This window comes from Xyrauchen texanus, chromosome 2 (genome assembly GCF_025860055.1).
Source record: "Xyrauchen texanus isolate HMW12.3.18 chromosome 2, RBS_HiC_50CHRs, whole genome shotgun sequence".
NCBI classification, from domain to species: Eukaryota; Metazoa; Chordata; class Actinopteri; order Cypriniformes; family Catostomidae; genus Xyrauchen; species Xyrauchen texanus.
The window spans coordinates 38,464,229-38,480,872 of NC_068277.1; the positions used below are offsets into that span (position 1 = coordinate 38,464,229).

At 36.7% G+C, this 16,644-nt stretch overlaps 2 protein-coding genes across 2 annotated transcripts in view; both read right to left on the reverse strand.

The window, feature by feature from the left end:
* Positions 1-96: 96 nt before the first annotated feature.
* Positions 97-6,425, reverse strand: slc22a18 (solute carrier family 22 member 18). Its single transcript, XM_052149469.1, has 10 exons — positions 5,736-6,425; positions 5,417-5,514; positions 4,378-4,523; positions 2,932-3,064; positions 2,513-2,622; positions 2,285-2,395; positions 2,078-2,178; positions 1,856-1,957; positions 1,633-1,753; positions 97-1,091 (listed from the first exon to the last, which is right to left on the reverse strand). Exons 1-10 carry the CDS (start codon positions 5,829-5,831, stop codon positions 907-909), a joined length of 1,203 nt encoding a protein of 400 aa, XP_052005429.1. The 5' UTR covers positions 5,832-6,425; the 3' UTR covers positions 97-906.
* Positions 6,426-8,603: 2,178 nt separating this feature from the next.
* The window catches only part of ptprja (protein tyrosine phosphatase receptor type Ja), a 55,077-nt gene continuing 47,036 nt past the window's right edge, over positions 8,604-16,644 (reverse strand). The window contains exons 21-31 of the mRNA XM_052149284.1: positions 14,066-14,147; positions 13,688-13,735; positions 13,583-13,591; positions 13,225-13,312; positions 12,868-12,958; positions 12,689-12,762; positions 12,476-12,610; positions 11,241-11,357; positions 10,040-10,200; positions 9,760-9,895; positions 8,604-9,410 (exon numbers count right to left, since the gene is read on the reverse strand). Of these exons, the coding sequence (XP_052005244.1) occupies positions 9,255-9,410; positions 9,760-9,895; positions 10,040-10,200; positions 11,241-11,357; positions 12,476-12,610; positions 12,689-12,762; positions 12,868-12,958; positions 13,225-13,312; positions 13,583-13,591; positions 13,688-13,735; positions 14,066-14,147 (1,097 nt within the window). The 3' untranslated portion in view covers positions 8,604-9,254. The remainder of the gene's footprint in view (positions 9,411-9,759; positions 9,896-10,039; positions 10,201-11,240; positions 11,358-12,475; positions 12,611-12,688; positions 12,763-12,867; positions 12,959-13,224; positions 13,313-13,582; positions 13,592-13,687; positions 13,736-14,065; positions 14,148-16,644) is intronic.

Here is a 16,644-nt window from a genome sequence, read left to right on the forward strand (position 1 = left end):
GTGGAATGAAGTCCTGGGTCATGAAAGACCTGGGGTATGCAATTAAGGATTAAAAGAGAATTTGAATTTTAAGTAGCAACCTTAGCCAACTAATCTTTTAATGGCACCATATGTTCATACACTATATTGGAATTCAGTAGTTGTATGTGGCTACTGTATAGTGATATACTGTCAAAAGTCCAGAATATATTGTAATGTGCTAATGGTGTGTTGGCACATATATACAAGTGTTGACAGATCTGAAATGGGGTGCTCTTCAGTATTAAATCTGGTGCTGTAAAATAAAATGAGCAAATTTAATCTCAATAGGTTTGGGAGATTTTGCAGAAGTTAGGAGGAGTTGCACTGCAGTTTAACATGAGTGTATATCTAGCAATGGACTGAAAAAAAAAATCAAATTGGATTTTATTGCACATTTATTCAAAACATTTCAAATACAATGTTTTAATGATAATGGATTGTAATTCAAGGGCACATTTTTGTCCTTTCATGTGATGCATCTATTACTCCATGATTCTGGGTTGGTTAAACAAGACTATATCACACAGATATACCATACTTCATTGCTTTGTACTGATTTACATTTGAACACCTTTACCTGCAAGCTGCTCTTCAGATAAGAATTTAAAAACAATTAAAAAAATTATTAGCTGAAGTGGGGAAAAAATAGATCAACATGTTGTGTAACTCACATATTATATAAAGAAGAACAATCAGACAGTAACATAAGATATTTGAAAGGTCTATGGTATTTGCAAAACTGAGGTTTGTGGGGCTATTTGTGATTAAACTCTTCTCCAGTGTGTAAGGAGGTACATTAAATGCCCATGGTGTGTTGATAAATGCCATCTCTCAGAAAATGTGTGCACACTGCACTCAAACCACCCTTTATTATTTGTTACATTTTCATGGTCTATACGGCTGTGGGCGCCCTCCAGTGGAAAGCAGAAAGCAAAAAACAACAGCATTGGTGACAAACTTGATGTATCCAAAGGATGGCACACCATACGTCTCATAGAGAAATCCTCCAATGGTTGGGCCCACCGTTCTCAAAAGAGATTGCGCTGATGCACATAGACCCAACATCGTTCCTGAACACACCACACAAACATGACACAGGGCTTGATTTTTTTTATTTGTATTTGTTTTTGAGTGCTTTATGTGTGCCTACAACTAACTTATGGTTACTGACAACAGCCAGTTTTGTTGCAAAATCTATTTTAAATAAAAAACCACAAAAAAATATTATTATAATAAAAACAAATTCACAATATGAAAAAACTATTTTTACCTTGTTTTTAAATCAGTGCTAACATTTTTGTTTTGTAATACCCAATACCTCCATCCTGAATTCAACTTAATCAGCAAATTTGTCAGTGATGTTACTTTGCAGATTAGTTCCAGCAATAATATACAAAATATACTTGATTATGAATGATTATTATTATTATTTTAAAAGCCTGAATAATTTAGTCTAGCCATAAAATGAGCAGGAAATATATGATTGTACTATTTGTAATTATTTGCATCTTGATGTTTTGTAAGAACATTGTAGTATATTGTTCAACAGGTAAAATTTGTGAAGCCATGTATTTGCGCTAGTTGCAGAGGGCATGCAATACATTGGATTACCTGTGTCAGATGGAGAGACACTCTTGGTCAACATGCTATCTGTGATGACATTGAAGACACTGAGAGAAAACATCATCGGTATCACGATGAAACAAAACTGAAACACATTATTCATCATAGCCTGAAAAACACACACAAACACACATATATTAAAAGGGCATGGTCACAATTGTTTTGCAAATACTTAAAAAAAATAAGGTTTTGTTGAAATTGATCTGTTTACCAGTCCAAGGCCAACTAGACTGGAGATCCCAACAGAAAGCAGCAGTAAAGAAAACTCTGAAAATCTAGCTGTTAGACGTCCGATTACAGCCCCTTGGATCACCTTGATCAGTCAGAGATTAGTGTGACTTTTATTATTAGAGTAAATCTCCTCAGCGCAGCAATATGTTTGTTAAACCAGAACAATCTAGGAATTATGTAGAAAGTGTACATGTGGTTATACCATTTGCACTATGCCAAAGTAGGCCATAAGATAGCCATTCTGCTCTGCCTGAAGTTGGAAGAAGTTCATGGCAATGATGGAGAACATAACTTGAAATATACCTGAAACGCAATAGAAATAGACAAATTGACAGTCAAAGCAAACACACACAGACACATTTTAGCATGTTTCAATATGTGAAATATTCAACAGAATATCCATGTTCACCTGATGGTAATCCAGCGATAATCTTCACTGTAAAAGTCTTGGAAACACCTGGAAACTTCATCAATCTGGTGATCTCCCCCAGATTAAACACGGATTTAGACGACCCCTTCTCTAAACACACACACACACACACACACAGTAATTTACATAAAGTAAAGCCAGAAATGCTAAGTGTTTTCCTGCTTTGTCTGGGTTTATCTTGTGTATTAGTCTGTTTGTATGTCATACTGTCGCTCTCCCGCGTAGTGTGTATTTTGGTCTGTTTAGGGATGAAGTTCCACACCAACAGCAAAGAAACAAAGCTTCCCACAGCTGCAAAAGATGCTGCAAACTTTTCCCTACACAACACACATATTCATAATGCAATTTATGTTCTGCAGTGCTGGATCGGTGATGTCTTCCTCTGATGTTTCCCTGATACTGACATGATTAGATTGCTCAGAATGTTTTCCACACTGAATGGTGCCATGGTAAAAATTTTGCATCATTGAGTTCAGTCATCAATATTGTAACCCAGAAAACATTTGCGAATATTGTAATTTATTCTCATATCCACATTAACAAATATGGTAATTTACCATATTTGAAACAAATATGGTAAATTTTTATATCGGCATGCTGCATGTGTGTGGTGTAATGTGTCCTACCCGAAGCGTGTGCTGAGGGTCCCACCTAAAGATGATCCTGCAATCATTCCAATGCCAAAACAGAGGCCGAGTTTCCCAAGAGCATCTGCTCGATTTTTACTCTCTGACAAATCTGCTACTACCATTTGAGCTCCTACACATACAAATGTACTCAAGTTTAGAATGAGTGCGTTGATCTGTACATGTATGTACACTCACTGAGCACTTTATTACTGTAAACCTACGTATTCATGCGATTATCTAATCGGCCAATCATGTGGCAGCCGTGCAATGCATAAAATCATGCAGATACAGATCAGGAGCTTCAGTTAATATTCACATCAATCATCAGAATGGGGAAAATATTTGAGCTCAGTAGCCGCTTTTCCACTGCCGGGACCAATAGCCTTGGATTTCAAGCCGCAAGACCAAAATCGATCTGCATTCCCAGCATCAGGCCAATAACTCCACAACGTTGCCCAAAAACCCACCTTTTATACGCCGCTGTGGTGCCAATGTCACACATCCTGCCCATTTCACAAGCAAGAGGGAAGCTCAAGCTGAGGTATCGTGTTATCTAGAATATCAAGTTTATATTGAATTTATATTGAACAGCAAGATAAGAAAGCGTTGACAACTCACCAACTGTAACTGCCATGGTGTCCAGAGTGGTCTCTCCACTAACAGCGGGACGATGTCCCAGCACACTCTCTATGAAAGTTCACCGAACCATGGAAATTTATTTCCTTGGGCACCGCTTTGTCCATTGGGCATTTTAATGGATTTGTACTGCGCTTGCTTTTTTTTTTCTCCCCGAACATGTACAGTTGTGCCCTGGATACACGACCTGGGAAGTTTGGCGAAACTCTGCCTTAAACATTGAACCTGCCTCAATCCCCAGTTGATCGTGCTTGGCCCAAGGGTAATCGGCAGACCAAAGGCCATTTGCCCCAAGAAAGCCCGAGGAGGCACGATGAAGCCGCAGAAGTGACAGTGTGAATGCAACTTGCCCTGGCACAGACAAGCACATGCTCATTTGGCACGATAGTGGAAACATGGCTAATGATTTTGACCATGGCATGATTGTTGGTGCCACATGGGCTAGTTTGAGTATTTCTTTAACTGATGATCTCCTGAAATTTCATGCACAACAGTCTATAGAGTTTACTCAGAATGGTGCCAAAAGCAAAAAACATCCAGTGAGCGACAGTTCTGCAGATGGAAAAGTCTTGTTGATGAGAGAGATCAACGGATAATGGCCAGACTGGTTCGTACTGACAAAGGCTACAGTAACTCAGATAACTGCTCTGTACAATTGTAGTGAGAAGAATAGCATCCCAGAATGCACATGTCAAACTTTGAGGTGGATGGGCTACAACAGCAGAAGACCACATAGGGCACTTTATTAGAAATATAGTATTCCTAATAAAGTGCTCAGTGAGTGTATTATGTGTAAACAATTGTTACCTGGTAGTACATGCATGAACACAGCAGGTAGCTTGTGTATAAAAAGCATAAAAGTGCTGTCTGCCATTGTCAATAGTATGAAATAAACCATTGATGCCAAGCAGGATGTAGAGAGAGCTGCACGTGCTCCGAACACATCTGCAAACCTGAGAACAGATGACACATATCACAAGAATGTATAAAAAAATAAAGAAAATTAATACTACATAAAATAGTCGTTTCTAAAATTGTTAAGCACACAAAATCACATACAGCTGCAATCGAACATAAATTCTCTCCACAAATGTCATGTAAAAAATATTCATCCCTGAACCAGATTTCGGACAACTTGGATGTATCCTTGGTGTTATTGTCTTGCTGGAAAGTCCAGTGATCACAAGCTTCAATTTACACACTGAAGGCATCACATTTTTGCCAAAATAGCCTGAAACCTGAAAGAATCCATGGCATCAGTCACATAGTCAGGATAGCCATTTCCTGCAGCAGCGAAACCCCCTCCATAATAGGACTGACCCACCTCTATGCTTCACTGTGGGGATGGTGTCGTTCTTGTCATAACCTTGCCTTTCTTACTCAAGACGTACTGCTGAACCATGGGTCTAAAACTTATTTTCAGTTTAGTGTCGTACATCTATGAAACCTTCTTCCAGGACTCCACATGTCTTTCCTAATTACTGGCAGTATTTAAAAAAAAAAAATCCTGCTATTTAGAAATATTATGTGATATATTCACACTATGACTTTGAATGTGTCACTCAACTGATATAGATGTAAAATTTAAAAATTCTTGGTCATCAGAAAACCTTACCTTTTTAAATCCTTACTTTTTTTTTTTTTTGGGGGTAATTATGATTGCAAGTAACTGTATATATCCAACTGTGTTTACATTCACACAGAGATGAGTAGTGGTATTATATTAGTAAATGCAATATCAGTATCAAAGGCTATTTTTATGACAAGAGCAAGGTGGAATACGTCAATAACCAAAGCAAATAAACGAACACAGATGTAAATATAGTTAATGTGTCTGATCTCATACCTTCCATAAATAGGGCCTCCAAGCAGCTGAATCACTCCAACAGTGGTCTGCAGATACCCGAACCAAATAGTGTCGAACCCGAGTCTTCTCGCCAAATACTGCTCCACAGAACACAACAAACATCAATACAACCCATCCATCCATTTAAACTGCCCCTCTCTTTCTCTTAACAGCTGCATGGGTTGAATACTTAACACTAGAAAACAACTAACATTATGGCCAGCTTTACGCTAAAGAGAGACAAAATAGTGTATTGCCTGCGTTTTAATGTTTTATCAATATAAACCAAAAGAAGCAAGTCCAAAGACACATGACGAACCGGCGTTATGGAGAACTGCAGGAAGAGCCAAGTGATGTCCAGAGCTGCGATGAGGTAGGTGATGTAAATCACTTTCTGCTTCGTTGCGGGATCCATGATTCAAATCACTTCATTAGATGTAATCCGGATTCTCAGTCATTCCCCTCGCTCTCGTCCTTTCAGTAAAATAAGATCATCCGCTCAAATGTTTCTGGGTTCTTACAACTTACCCGCGTTGAACGGCTGTGACCCCTTGGTGGATGTAACAGTAAGAACTGTGTATAGGTGACAAGGCATTATTTCATCATGTGAGGGAAAGGTTAACCCGGTAACCCGTGCTAAACTGAACTTCGATCCAACCCTCCTTTCAACAGGTTGTAGGACTTTGAACAGTTCTCGATTTATTCTCTGATCTCTACTTACTCCGATGGGGCAAAAAGGGGGATTTATAATGCTTCAAATGTATTCTCCTATTATCGTTTCCTCTCCGAACAAGACCTGCCGACAGTCGGAGGACCTTTTTCGAGTTCTGTATCACTATTGTGTCCGATTATACATGTGGTGACAAATATTTCCAAGGAAGCGGTTTGGGTATTTGTAAATGCAACTGTAAATAGGAATACGGTGAAATTGTGTCGTTTATAAAGTGTCAAAATAAACCCATTAAATACAAAATCCTCGCCATTTTTGTTGTGGATATTTTTGAGGAAATCCCTCTTTTCCTCCCTCCGTGTCGTGGGCATGAACGGAGGCGTGACACACTGTACCAGGAAGCTGACCGACTGAAAAATGTATACAAATTTTACTGTGTTTTGAAATAGTGCTGTCAAGTTGGTTTTATGTTAGGGTGACCAGACGTCCCCGTTTACCGAGGACAGTCCCGGTTTTTGGTGGCCTGTCCCCGACTGGAGCTGTCCCCGTTTTTCCAGTGTTCACGACAGCGTTCATAATGAAATATTACATTGCAAGAGAGCCTGAGAGGCAAAGCCTGTGTGTCGTTTATTTTGACCAGCAGAGGGGGCTTCTCGCTATAGCAGCTTCAGTCCATTCATCTTCCTTTATTACTTGGTCGGTCCAGTTTTGCCATGTCGAACTGGACAGACAATTGAAGAGAATTATCATAATTTTTATAAGCTTCAAAGTAAGGCACATAATAGCTATTTATGTTGTCAAGTTAAGTTATGTATTTTGTAAGAGGTTCTGAATTTGGCACAGGACTGTATTGGCCTTCATAATGCGGGAATTTATTGGCCTAATGCGGGAATTCCCGCACATAGCATACTGGTGAAAAGTAGTCAAATTCATCCCCGCAGATGAACAAATAAAATCAATAATTTGATCTTTAATCAGTGTTTAATCATTTACTCATTTGTTGTATTAACATAGGCCTACTCAAAATAAATGTAAAATAAGAATATGACATTAATAACATGGAAAAATAAAAATGTATAATAAAATATCTGCAAAGAAATGTACTGTAGTCAGTACATTACAGCATAGATTTGCACCTTGCAGGGAAACAATTCTTCACTGTATTCCATGAAATGATGAAGATGCTCAAAGATCAAAAATTATCAACTTTACCTCCGTGTTTGAATTTCATTTAGACATAGGCTACAGTATGCTATTGAGCATGATATACCACACTGTAAAACATTTTTTCCATAATTCGTTAATTATATATATTTGCCAGATCAACTTAGATTTACTAATTTATTCACATAACATAAGAATCTGTGTTTTTATTGAGTAAACTAATGGCACAAGTAATGCACTGATATAATGTAAAAAAAAAAAAAGTTAATTCCACTACTTGTGAGGTTTCTAGACCTTTTTATTCCAATTATTTTTTTATTTAATTTTATTATCACACTTTATTTTAAATCAACTTTTTTAAGTTGAACCAAAATAATTTCTTACAGTGCATAGTTCAGCACATTATTCAACTTGGTCAAACTACATAAAATCTGACTTGTCCACATTTTAACAAGTAACATGAAATTTTAATGATCTATTGAACACTGAACTAAAGAAATCTAAATGTATAGTTTATTCTATTTATATTATACTTGATAAGTGTTTGATTTAGAGATGTCAAACTGCAAAAAAAAAAAAAAAAAAAAATAAGAAAAATCTAACATACCATATATATGCCTTGTTTTGGGGAATTTAAACTTGGAAATTTATATAATTTGATTTTATTAAAATATTATTTTACATAATATATATTTTTCATAATATTATTCCCTACATAGCACAAGCCTTTGGGGGAGTTTAAACAAGGTATTTATTATATATAATCTTTAAATAGAATATCATTTTATATTATATTTTTTTTTATGTTTTTGGTATCTTGTGTGCATTTTAATTAGTGCCAAGAGGGATTATAACTACAAACATAAAGACAACCTTTCCACACTGCTTGAAATGCATTATTTCTTTAGCACAAAATAACATTACAATTTATATTCCTTTTCCTCTCAATATAGCAGATTTTTCCTTTAGGTTTTTACAGGTTTTGGTGCACGTGGGCACACACAAACACACACAAAATCACAACATTACTGTAAAATAAAGTGCAGCATTTTAATCATTTAATACAGAGCTTATCTGTATGGTTCATTACTGTGACCAGCAGAGTATCAATAAACATAATAAAACAAATTTATACAGAAAATTGCAGAGTATATAAAAAGACAAACAAGCAAAAGATCCCTGAAACAACACTGGAAAAATTGTTTGAAAATTCAGTCTGAACAAAGAATAAATTACTAGCAGGCATATACTGAACATTCATTTGCTTGTTTCTAAAAGGTAAATAAAATAAAAAAATAAAACACTAATTTGCATCCAATAGAGTTAAGATAACTTTTATTGTCCTGCAGAGTGAAGCGACTGGGTATATTATACAGTGGGGGTCAAGTTAAGGTGGCATAGGTGCCAGCAGAATATGTGAAGGGTTTATAAGGCCATAAATTGACAGGTTGGTTTATTATAGTGAAAGGGTGAATATAACTTTCAAGTCTAATCAGGAATTCATGTCTATTATTACCCATTCCGACACTTGCCCTTCTGATACGATCCTACATCTTTTAGAGCCAGGCTTTGACTCCTTAAATAAATAAGGCTTCAGCAACTAACTGTAAAAAGGAGATGTACCTATCTAATACAAAAAAGGAATCAAAAGCGCTACAGCGTTACAGTAATAAAAAGGTTTCAGCATTAGCAGGACCATTAGAGAGAAAGACTGTTTTCATTCAGTCATGTTTTCTTCATCAGGATAAATTGCTTTCAGATTATTGCACATCATTATGATGACATAAAGTCATAGGAAAACAACATGTCATATTGCATCAAAGAAACATTACCAACCTATTCTGTGTAAAATGGCACTGCAACTGCATTTATGAACTTGATAAAAACTTTATCAACAAAATGTTATAAACAAGCTTCTTAATCAATATATATATATATATATATATATATATATATATATATTTAATAATAGCTTCCAATTTAAATAATAACCAGGATAGATGGTTAGGCCTTATGGTAGCCATTTTTGGATTTTTTCAAGGGTTCAAAGTTTTCATAAATAGTGAGTGCAGCTGTGTTCTGGTAGATCAAGTCTACATTGTTGCCAGTCCGAGACCTAATGATGTCCATGGCGCACTGGTTAAGAAACACATATTGATCCTGCAAAAGTAGAGAATGTAAAGGCCAGTATTGTTAAGACACCAAGAAGCTGATAATGGCTTACAAAACACAATAACTAAAGTTATCACATTTAGAGATTACGATTTGCTGTATGTTAAGACTTCAGAAAATTGTGAAACCGTTCAAGCCCCAAGCTGAAAAACAGCAGCCTATAGCATACAACATAATCACCCTCACATACAGTTATCTATTGAGGTTCAAGTGACAAGTTCAGTTCCAATGTCCATTTTTTACATTCTATATTTATAGTCATGCACCTCTTTATTTCACCTGTACCCTAGTATCTGTGTCTGTAGAGCAAACAGCAATATTTTGTTAATTGATGTACCTCGGTCTGCACCATGAGTGGTCTGTGCATGCGTAAATCATGGATGATCCCGTAAACATCCACTACAGCATCACGCTCTATCTGAAAGATTAAGCGATCAATGGCGATAAAGGTTCCTGTCCGGCCCACACCTGCACTGTATTATGAGAACAAAAAGAATAGTGTGAAAATTAAATTTTTGTTCATAGGAGTTTAAAAAAAAAATCAATAAGTATATCTGTTTGAAATATAGTTAGCTTCTATAAAGTATATTCAAGTTTTCAGAAACTACTCAAGTTACCTGCAGTGCACAAGTGTGGGTGAATGCCGCGAGTACTGGTCCATGTGTTCTCGGACCAGGTGTCTGAAGTTGATGAGAAGCTCAGTGGTCTCAGGAACTCCATGGTCTGGCCATGCAGTGAAATGGAAGTGACGAACTGATCGAGTCTCTGCGGTTTTCAACTGAGAGGACAGGATGAATTTACCACATAACAATAGCTGGGTTTCCATCCAACTAGTTTTTATGTGAATTTTGAAATTGCGCATAAGAAATCCTGAATGGAAACGCTTGATATGCGAATAAACTTTCAAAACTTTCATGAGCTAGTAGGAGGTGGATTTTCTAGAGTTTCATGGTTAAAATGCACATTAAGGTAATGGAAACAGTTTATTTGCAAAATGATGATGTGTTTTGACCATTAATGCACCTGTTTGATGTGACTGACCCAATGAAAGGTCAGACCTTGGCACACAATTCTTTGAACATAGCTCTTGACATTTCTGAAGTTTTTAATCAACATCTAGTTGTTTAAAAGCGTCATCACAATCCAAAACAACAGTTTTTAGTGCGGGCGCTCCGAGGTATACAATGGATGTTGCCATGTGGGCATCGCATCCCTTTCAGCCCACATTATATCAGATATTACTATTATTCTGTGGCCTCTCCTGGCAGCATTTAATAAAACGAGGTACAATTTCTCCAATCCTGCAATTAAAACTCTCCCCGAAGTAAGGAAGTCATTCAGCTGCTCCATCAGGACAAGGCGGCTCCCTGAAGATAATGCGCATGACTTGTGGATGGAAACGTACAACGATTCGTACTGTATATTCTTTGGTCTAATTTTTTAAATGTGCTTAAAAATGCGAAACATTTAGATGGAATCCCAGATACATATTAAAACTAACATAACGTTGCATAAAGAAGAAAAACACTAACATGAACATTTTGCCCATAATGATAATTTATGTAATGCTTTTCCAGCTTAAATTTCACGTTTCATATTCAAAAAAGATGGCCATGTAAAGGCACCAATACAGTATATGAAATGAAAACAAAAATATGGAATGCAGTTTAATGTTCATAATATTTTGTTTAGTACTATATTTTGGTAGTTAGTATTAGTTCACATAGCAACATTCTGTAATATACAGTACAACAATGTACTGTATGCATATAACAGATTTAATATATGTCTGTTTATATACAACACCGATGTACTTACATTTCTCACTTCAAAGTCACGTATTGTCCAGTCATCCAATGGGATATCAGAAGCAGTCATGACTGTCAGATTTTTAAAATGTTTCATCTCTGATGGCCAGTATTCCTCACATTTTACCTGTGAGGGAAAGAACATTTCAGCAGCAATAATTTAGGCTCTTTATTTGTTAAATACCCGAGATGAGCAATTAAATGTAATTTAACAATCATAAAAAATGATATCATATACTGCAGTATGAGGATAGGTAATGTTAAATAAATGTAAGACAATGCTGAGTGATAGATATATAGACAGTGATAGATATTATACTGTATATGTTCTGCTATGCAGTGCCTTTTAGTGATATTATATTCCTAAGCAAATTCCAAAATTGCTGATGCAAGAACTCTCATGTCAGACAAGACCAGGATGTGGCGTTAAACACTTCATACCAGCTATCATGTGTACCATGGGCCATGATAGAAAGCGCTCTTGCGTTAAACAAAAGCTAGACAAAAGTGCTACAAATGAAAGAGTATGCACCTGGAGAGTGTCTTAAAGGGATAGTTCACCCCAAAATTAATATTCTCATCACTTCTGCAGAGCACAAATTAAGATTTTTAGAAGAATATCTCAGCTCTGTAGGTCCAAGTGAATGGTAACCAAAACTTTGAAGCTCCAAAAAGCACAAAAAGGAGCATAAAAGTAATTCATAAAACTTCAGTGGTAAAATCCATATCTTCTGAAACGATCCAATCGGTTTTGGGTGAGAACAGACCAAAATATAACTAATGTTTCACACTATAAATCTTGACATCAGCGATTATTATTTCAAGCTTGATTACACTTCCTAGCGCCAGCTTCAGCACATGCATCAAACACTAGGAAGTGTAATAGAGCTTGAAATCATGATCAAGCCTAGAGACTGCAATGGCAAAATGTACTGTGGAAAAGGAGTTACATTTTGGTCTGTTCTCACCAAAAGTGATTGAATTGCTTCAGATGACATGGATTCGTTTTATGGATTACGTTTATGTTGCCTTTATATGCTTTTTGGAGCTTCAAAGTTTTGGACATCCTTAACTTTCATTGTATGGACCTACAGAGCTGAAATATTCTACTAGAAATCTTTGTTTGTGTTCTGCAGAAGAAAAAAAAGTCATGCATCAAGTGCAAACAATTCCAAAACAGCACAGATTGGTGCAACTACTGTATGTTTGTTTATAGATAAGGTAATGCATGAATTCATTCTGTACCCGTCCTTGCTCATTGCATTTTGTGAGCATGACAACAGTGTGCACGTTTTTCTCCCAGATCATCCTCCAGAAGTCATTGACGGTGCAGGGCAGTGGGCCTTGTGCTGCGATAAACTCCTTCTTGGAAGAGTAACCCTGTAAATATCACAGAATTAGCATGACATCTGTGTAAATGAGCTAAATGAGACCAGACAGATTTATGTAGCTTCCTACCGGCATGTAGCTGGCATTTATGTAGTCATCAAATGGGCTGCCAAGCACAGAGAGCTTAACACGAGATGAATCATCTGTCAAGAAGACATAAACCATAATATGTTTATAAAAATGGGCTAAATGACTAGACGTAGAGTGTTATGTAATTTTATAAAGGGGGAAAAAATGTTGGTTCTTACATGGCAGCACATTGTTATAACGATTCCTGGCTTTATTTTCAGGGGCCAGAGCCACAGCCTTTAGCTGATTTATCCCAACCGGCCTTAGATTCTTCAAACACACATATAAATATAAATATAAATATAAATATAAATATAAATATAAATATAAATAGATCAGCACACCAAACAATTAATTGGTCTGGCTCTTTTGTGGTATATGATTTTATTACAATTATAATAGGCTTTATCGTGATTAATCATCTGTAGTCTGTAATAATCTGTATAGCGTTTATTCCTGTATTACTTCTCGTTTTATAAGGAGTATGTTTATCAGTCACAGAATTGCTTAAATAAAGAAGCCAATGGTATAATCACCTCAAATTCTTCAGCAAATCCACAGAAGGAATCAGCTCTTTGTCTTTTATAGTAAGCCTCATAATCCTCCACCTTAATTGGATCACTCCTGTGACATCATTAAATAAGAAACGATAGCAAATATGTATTTAAACCATAAAACACACCATAGAACACTGTATTTAAATACTTCACACAAAATAGCATATACATATGTACAAATACTTTACAGAATAAAGAGACATTTTCAAGTTTAAAAAAATACTCCTTGCTTAATATGAGACAGAATGTCAGGTTCATACACAGCTCAACATAGTAGTCAGTTATATCATGAATACAAAAAATGACAGTGAACTGTAAGAAAAGTACGGTTACTTACACTTTGTTTCTGTTAAAAAACAAAACAATTTGGAATTATTAAAGAGTTTTATGGATGGATATTTAATGGTATAAGGTATTATGCTATTTTGAATAGTACACTTACCTAAGGGAGTGGATGGGAACACTAGTAGAATCACCTTTTCTTTGCTTCCTGTGACATGGACAGAATAATGCAATTATTATCTTCTTATAGCAGAGATCATGAAACATAATATAGTTTAATATCTATATTATCACAATATTTTGTGTTGTTATCATTTCAAACATTGTTTAAGCATTATTTGAAAGAAATTTAGTTTTCAGCTTAATTGAATCAAGGCCATTTTTTGCTTTTCAGATTATTTCTCAAATGGCCTCACGTAAAATAGTCTCTCAGGTCTTATACGGCCCTGAGGCCAGACGTTCCCCATCCCTGCTCAAAAATCAAACAATTGATAATCCAAATATCAATAATTATGTGCAAGATCTATACATTTCTCACCGTCTGCACACCACAACCCCAATGATGATTACAATAAGAATAGCAGCAAAACCAACTCCTCCAGCTGCCCCTCCAATTACCACTGAGACAGGGTAGAAAGACCAGAAATTAACTAGTGTTTAAAAACAGAACTACACATAAAAGTACAGTTGAAGTCAGAAGTTTAAATACACCGTAGCCAAATATATTTAAACTCAGTTTTTCACAGTTGCTAACATTTAATCGTAGAAAACATTCCCTGTCCATTCCCAGTGATCTGTTAGGATCACTACTTTATTTTAAGATTGTGAAATATCAGAATAATAGTAGAGAGAATAATTTATTTCTGCTTTTAGTTCTTTCATCACATTCCCAGTAGGTCAGAAGTTTACATGCACTTTGTTAGTATTTGGTAGCATTGCCTCTAATTTGTTTAACTTGGGTCAAACATTTTGGGTAGCCTTCCACAAGCCTCTCACAATAAGTTGCTGGAATTTGGGCCCATTCCTCCAGACAGAACTGGTGTAACTGAGTCAGGTTTGTAGGCCTCCTTGCTCGAACATGCTTTTTCAGTTCTGCCCACAAACATTCTATTGGATTGAGGTCAGGGCTTTGTGATGGCCACTCCAATAACTTGATTTTGTTGTCCTTAAGCCACTTTGTCACAACATTGGAGGTATGGTTGGGGTCATTGTCCATTTGGAAGGCCCATTTGCTTCAACTTCCTGGCTGATGTCTTGAGATGCTGGTTTAAAAATAACATAATTTTCCTTCCTCCTCATGCCATCTATTTTTTGAAGTGCACCAGCCCCTCCTGCAGCAAAGCACCCCCACAACATGATGCTGCCACCCCCCATACTTCATGATTGGGATGTTGTGCTTCGCTTGCAAGCCTCATCCTTTTTCCTCCAAACATAACGATGGTCATTATGGCCAAACAGTTAAATATTTGTTTCATTAGACCAGAGGACATTTCTTCATCTTTGTCCTTTGTAAGATCTTTGTCCCCATGTGCACTTGCAAATTTTGGTCTGGCTTTTATTTATTTTTTTGGCAGTTTTGGAGCATTTGCTTCTTCCTTGCTGAGCAGCCTTTCAGGTTATGTTGATATAGGCCTTGTTTTACTGTGGATATTGATACTTTTCTGCTTGTTTCCTCCAGCATCTTCACAAGGTCCTTTGCTGTTCTGGGATTGATTTGCACTTTTCGCACAAAACGACGTTCATGTTTAGGAAACAGAATGCCCCTCCTTCCTGAGTGGTATGATGGCTGCGTGGTCCCATGTTGTTTAAACTTGTGTAATATTGTTTGTACAGATGAATGTGGTACTTTCAGGCATTTGGAAATTGCTCCCAAGGATGAACCAGACTTGTGGAGTTCCACAATTGTTTTTCTGAGGTCTTGGGTGATTTTCCCATGATGTCAAGCAAAGAGGCACTGAGTTTGAAGGCAGGCCTTAAAATACATCCACAGGTACACGTCCAGTTCAGTACACCTCCTATCAGAAGCTAATTGTCTAAAAGCTTGACATAATTTTCTGGAATTTTCCAAGCTGCTTAAAGGCACAGTTAACAACTGACCCACTGGTATTGTGATATAGTCAATTAAAAGTTAAACAATCTGTCTGTAAACAGTTGTTGGAAAAATTACTTGTGGAATGCACAAAGTAGATGTCCTAAACAACATGCCAAAACTATAGTTTGCTAATATGAAATCTGTGGAGTGGTTAAAAAAGTATTTTTAATGACTTTAACCTAAGTGTATGTAAACTTCTGACTTCAACTGTAAATGGGACTGCTGTTCAAATTGTATCTGATGGACACAAATGTGGGTTTTCCCCTTAATTAAAGATGTCCCTGAAATATGTATGTGATCCTTTGTTTGCCTTTGATGCAAATGTACAGGTACAGTGAATCAAGAAATTATTCACAGCGCATCACTTCTTCCACATTTTGTTATGTTACAGGCTTATTCCAAAAGTGATTAAATTCATTATTTTCCTCAAAATTCTACAAAAAATACCCCATAATGACAACGTGAAAGAAGTTTGTTTAAAATCTTTGCAAATTTATAAAAACCATATGTACATAAGTATTCACAGCCTTTGCGCAATACTTTGTTGAAGCACATTTGGCACCAATTACAGCCTCAAGTCTTGGGCAGTTTCTCCCATTCTTCTTTTCAGGACCTCTCAAGCTCCATCGGGTTGAATGGGGGCATCAATGCACAGCCATTTTCAGATCTCTCCAGAGATGTTCAATTGTGTTCAAGTCTGGGCTCTTGCTGGGCCACCCAAGGATATTAACAGAGTTGTCCCATAGCCACTCCTTTGTTATCTTGGCTGTGTGCTTAGGGTTGTTGTCCTGTTGGAAGTCCAGATTGCTCAGGAGCAGGTTTTCATCAAGGATATCTCTGTACATTGCTGCATTCATCTTTCCATTTACATTTACATTTATGCATTTGGCAGACGCTTTTATCCAAAGCGACTTACAGAGCCCTTATTACAGGGACAATCCCCCCGGAGCAACCTGGAGTTAAGTGCCTTGCTCAAGGACACAATGGTGGTGGCTGTGGGGTTAGAACCAACGATCTTCTGATTA

Coding starts and splice junctions, on each gene's coding strand:
- slc22a18 (XM_052149469.1), bottom strand. CDS start 5,831: ATGGATCCCGCAACGAAGCAGAAAGTGATTTACATCACCTACCTCATC. Junction 5,515..5,735: donor TGCAGTTCTCCATAACGCCG/GTTCGTCATGTG, acceptor TCTGTGGAGCAG/TATTTGGCGAGAAGACTCGG. Junction 1,092..1,632: donor TGTCTCTCCATCTGACACAG/GTAATCCAATGT, acceptor TGGTGTGTTCAG/GAACGATGTTGGGTCTATGT.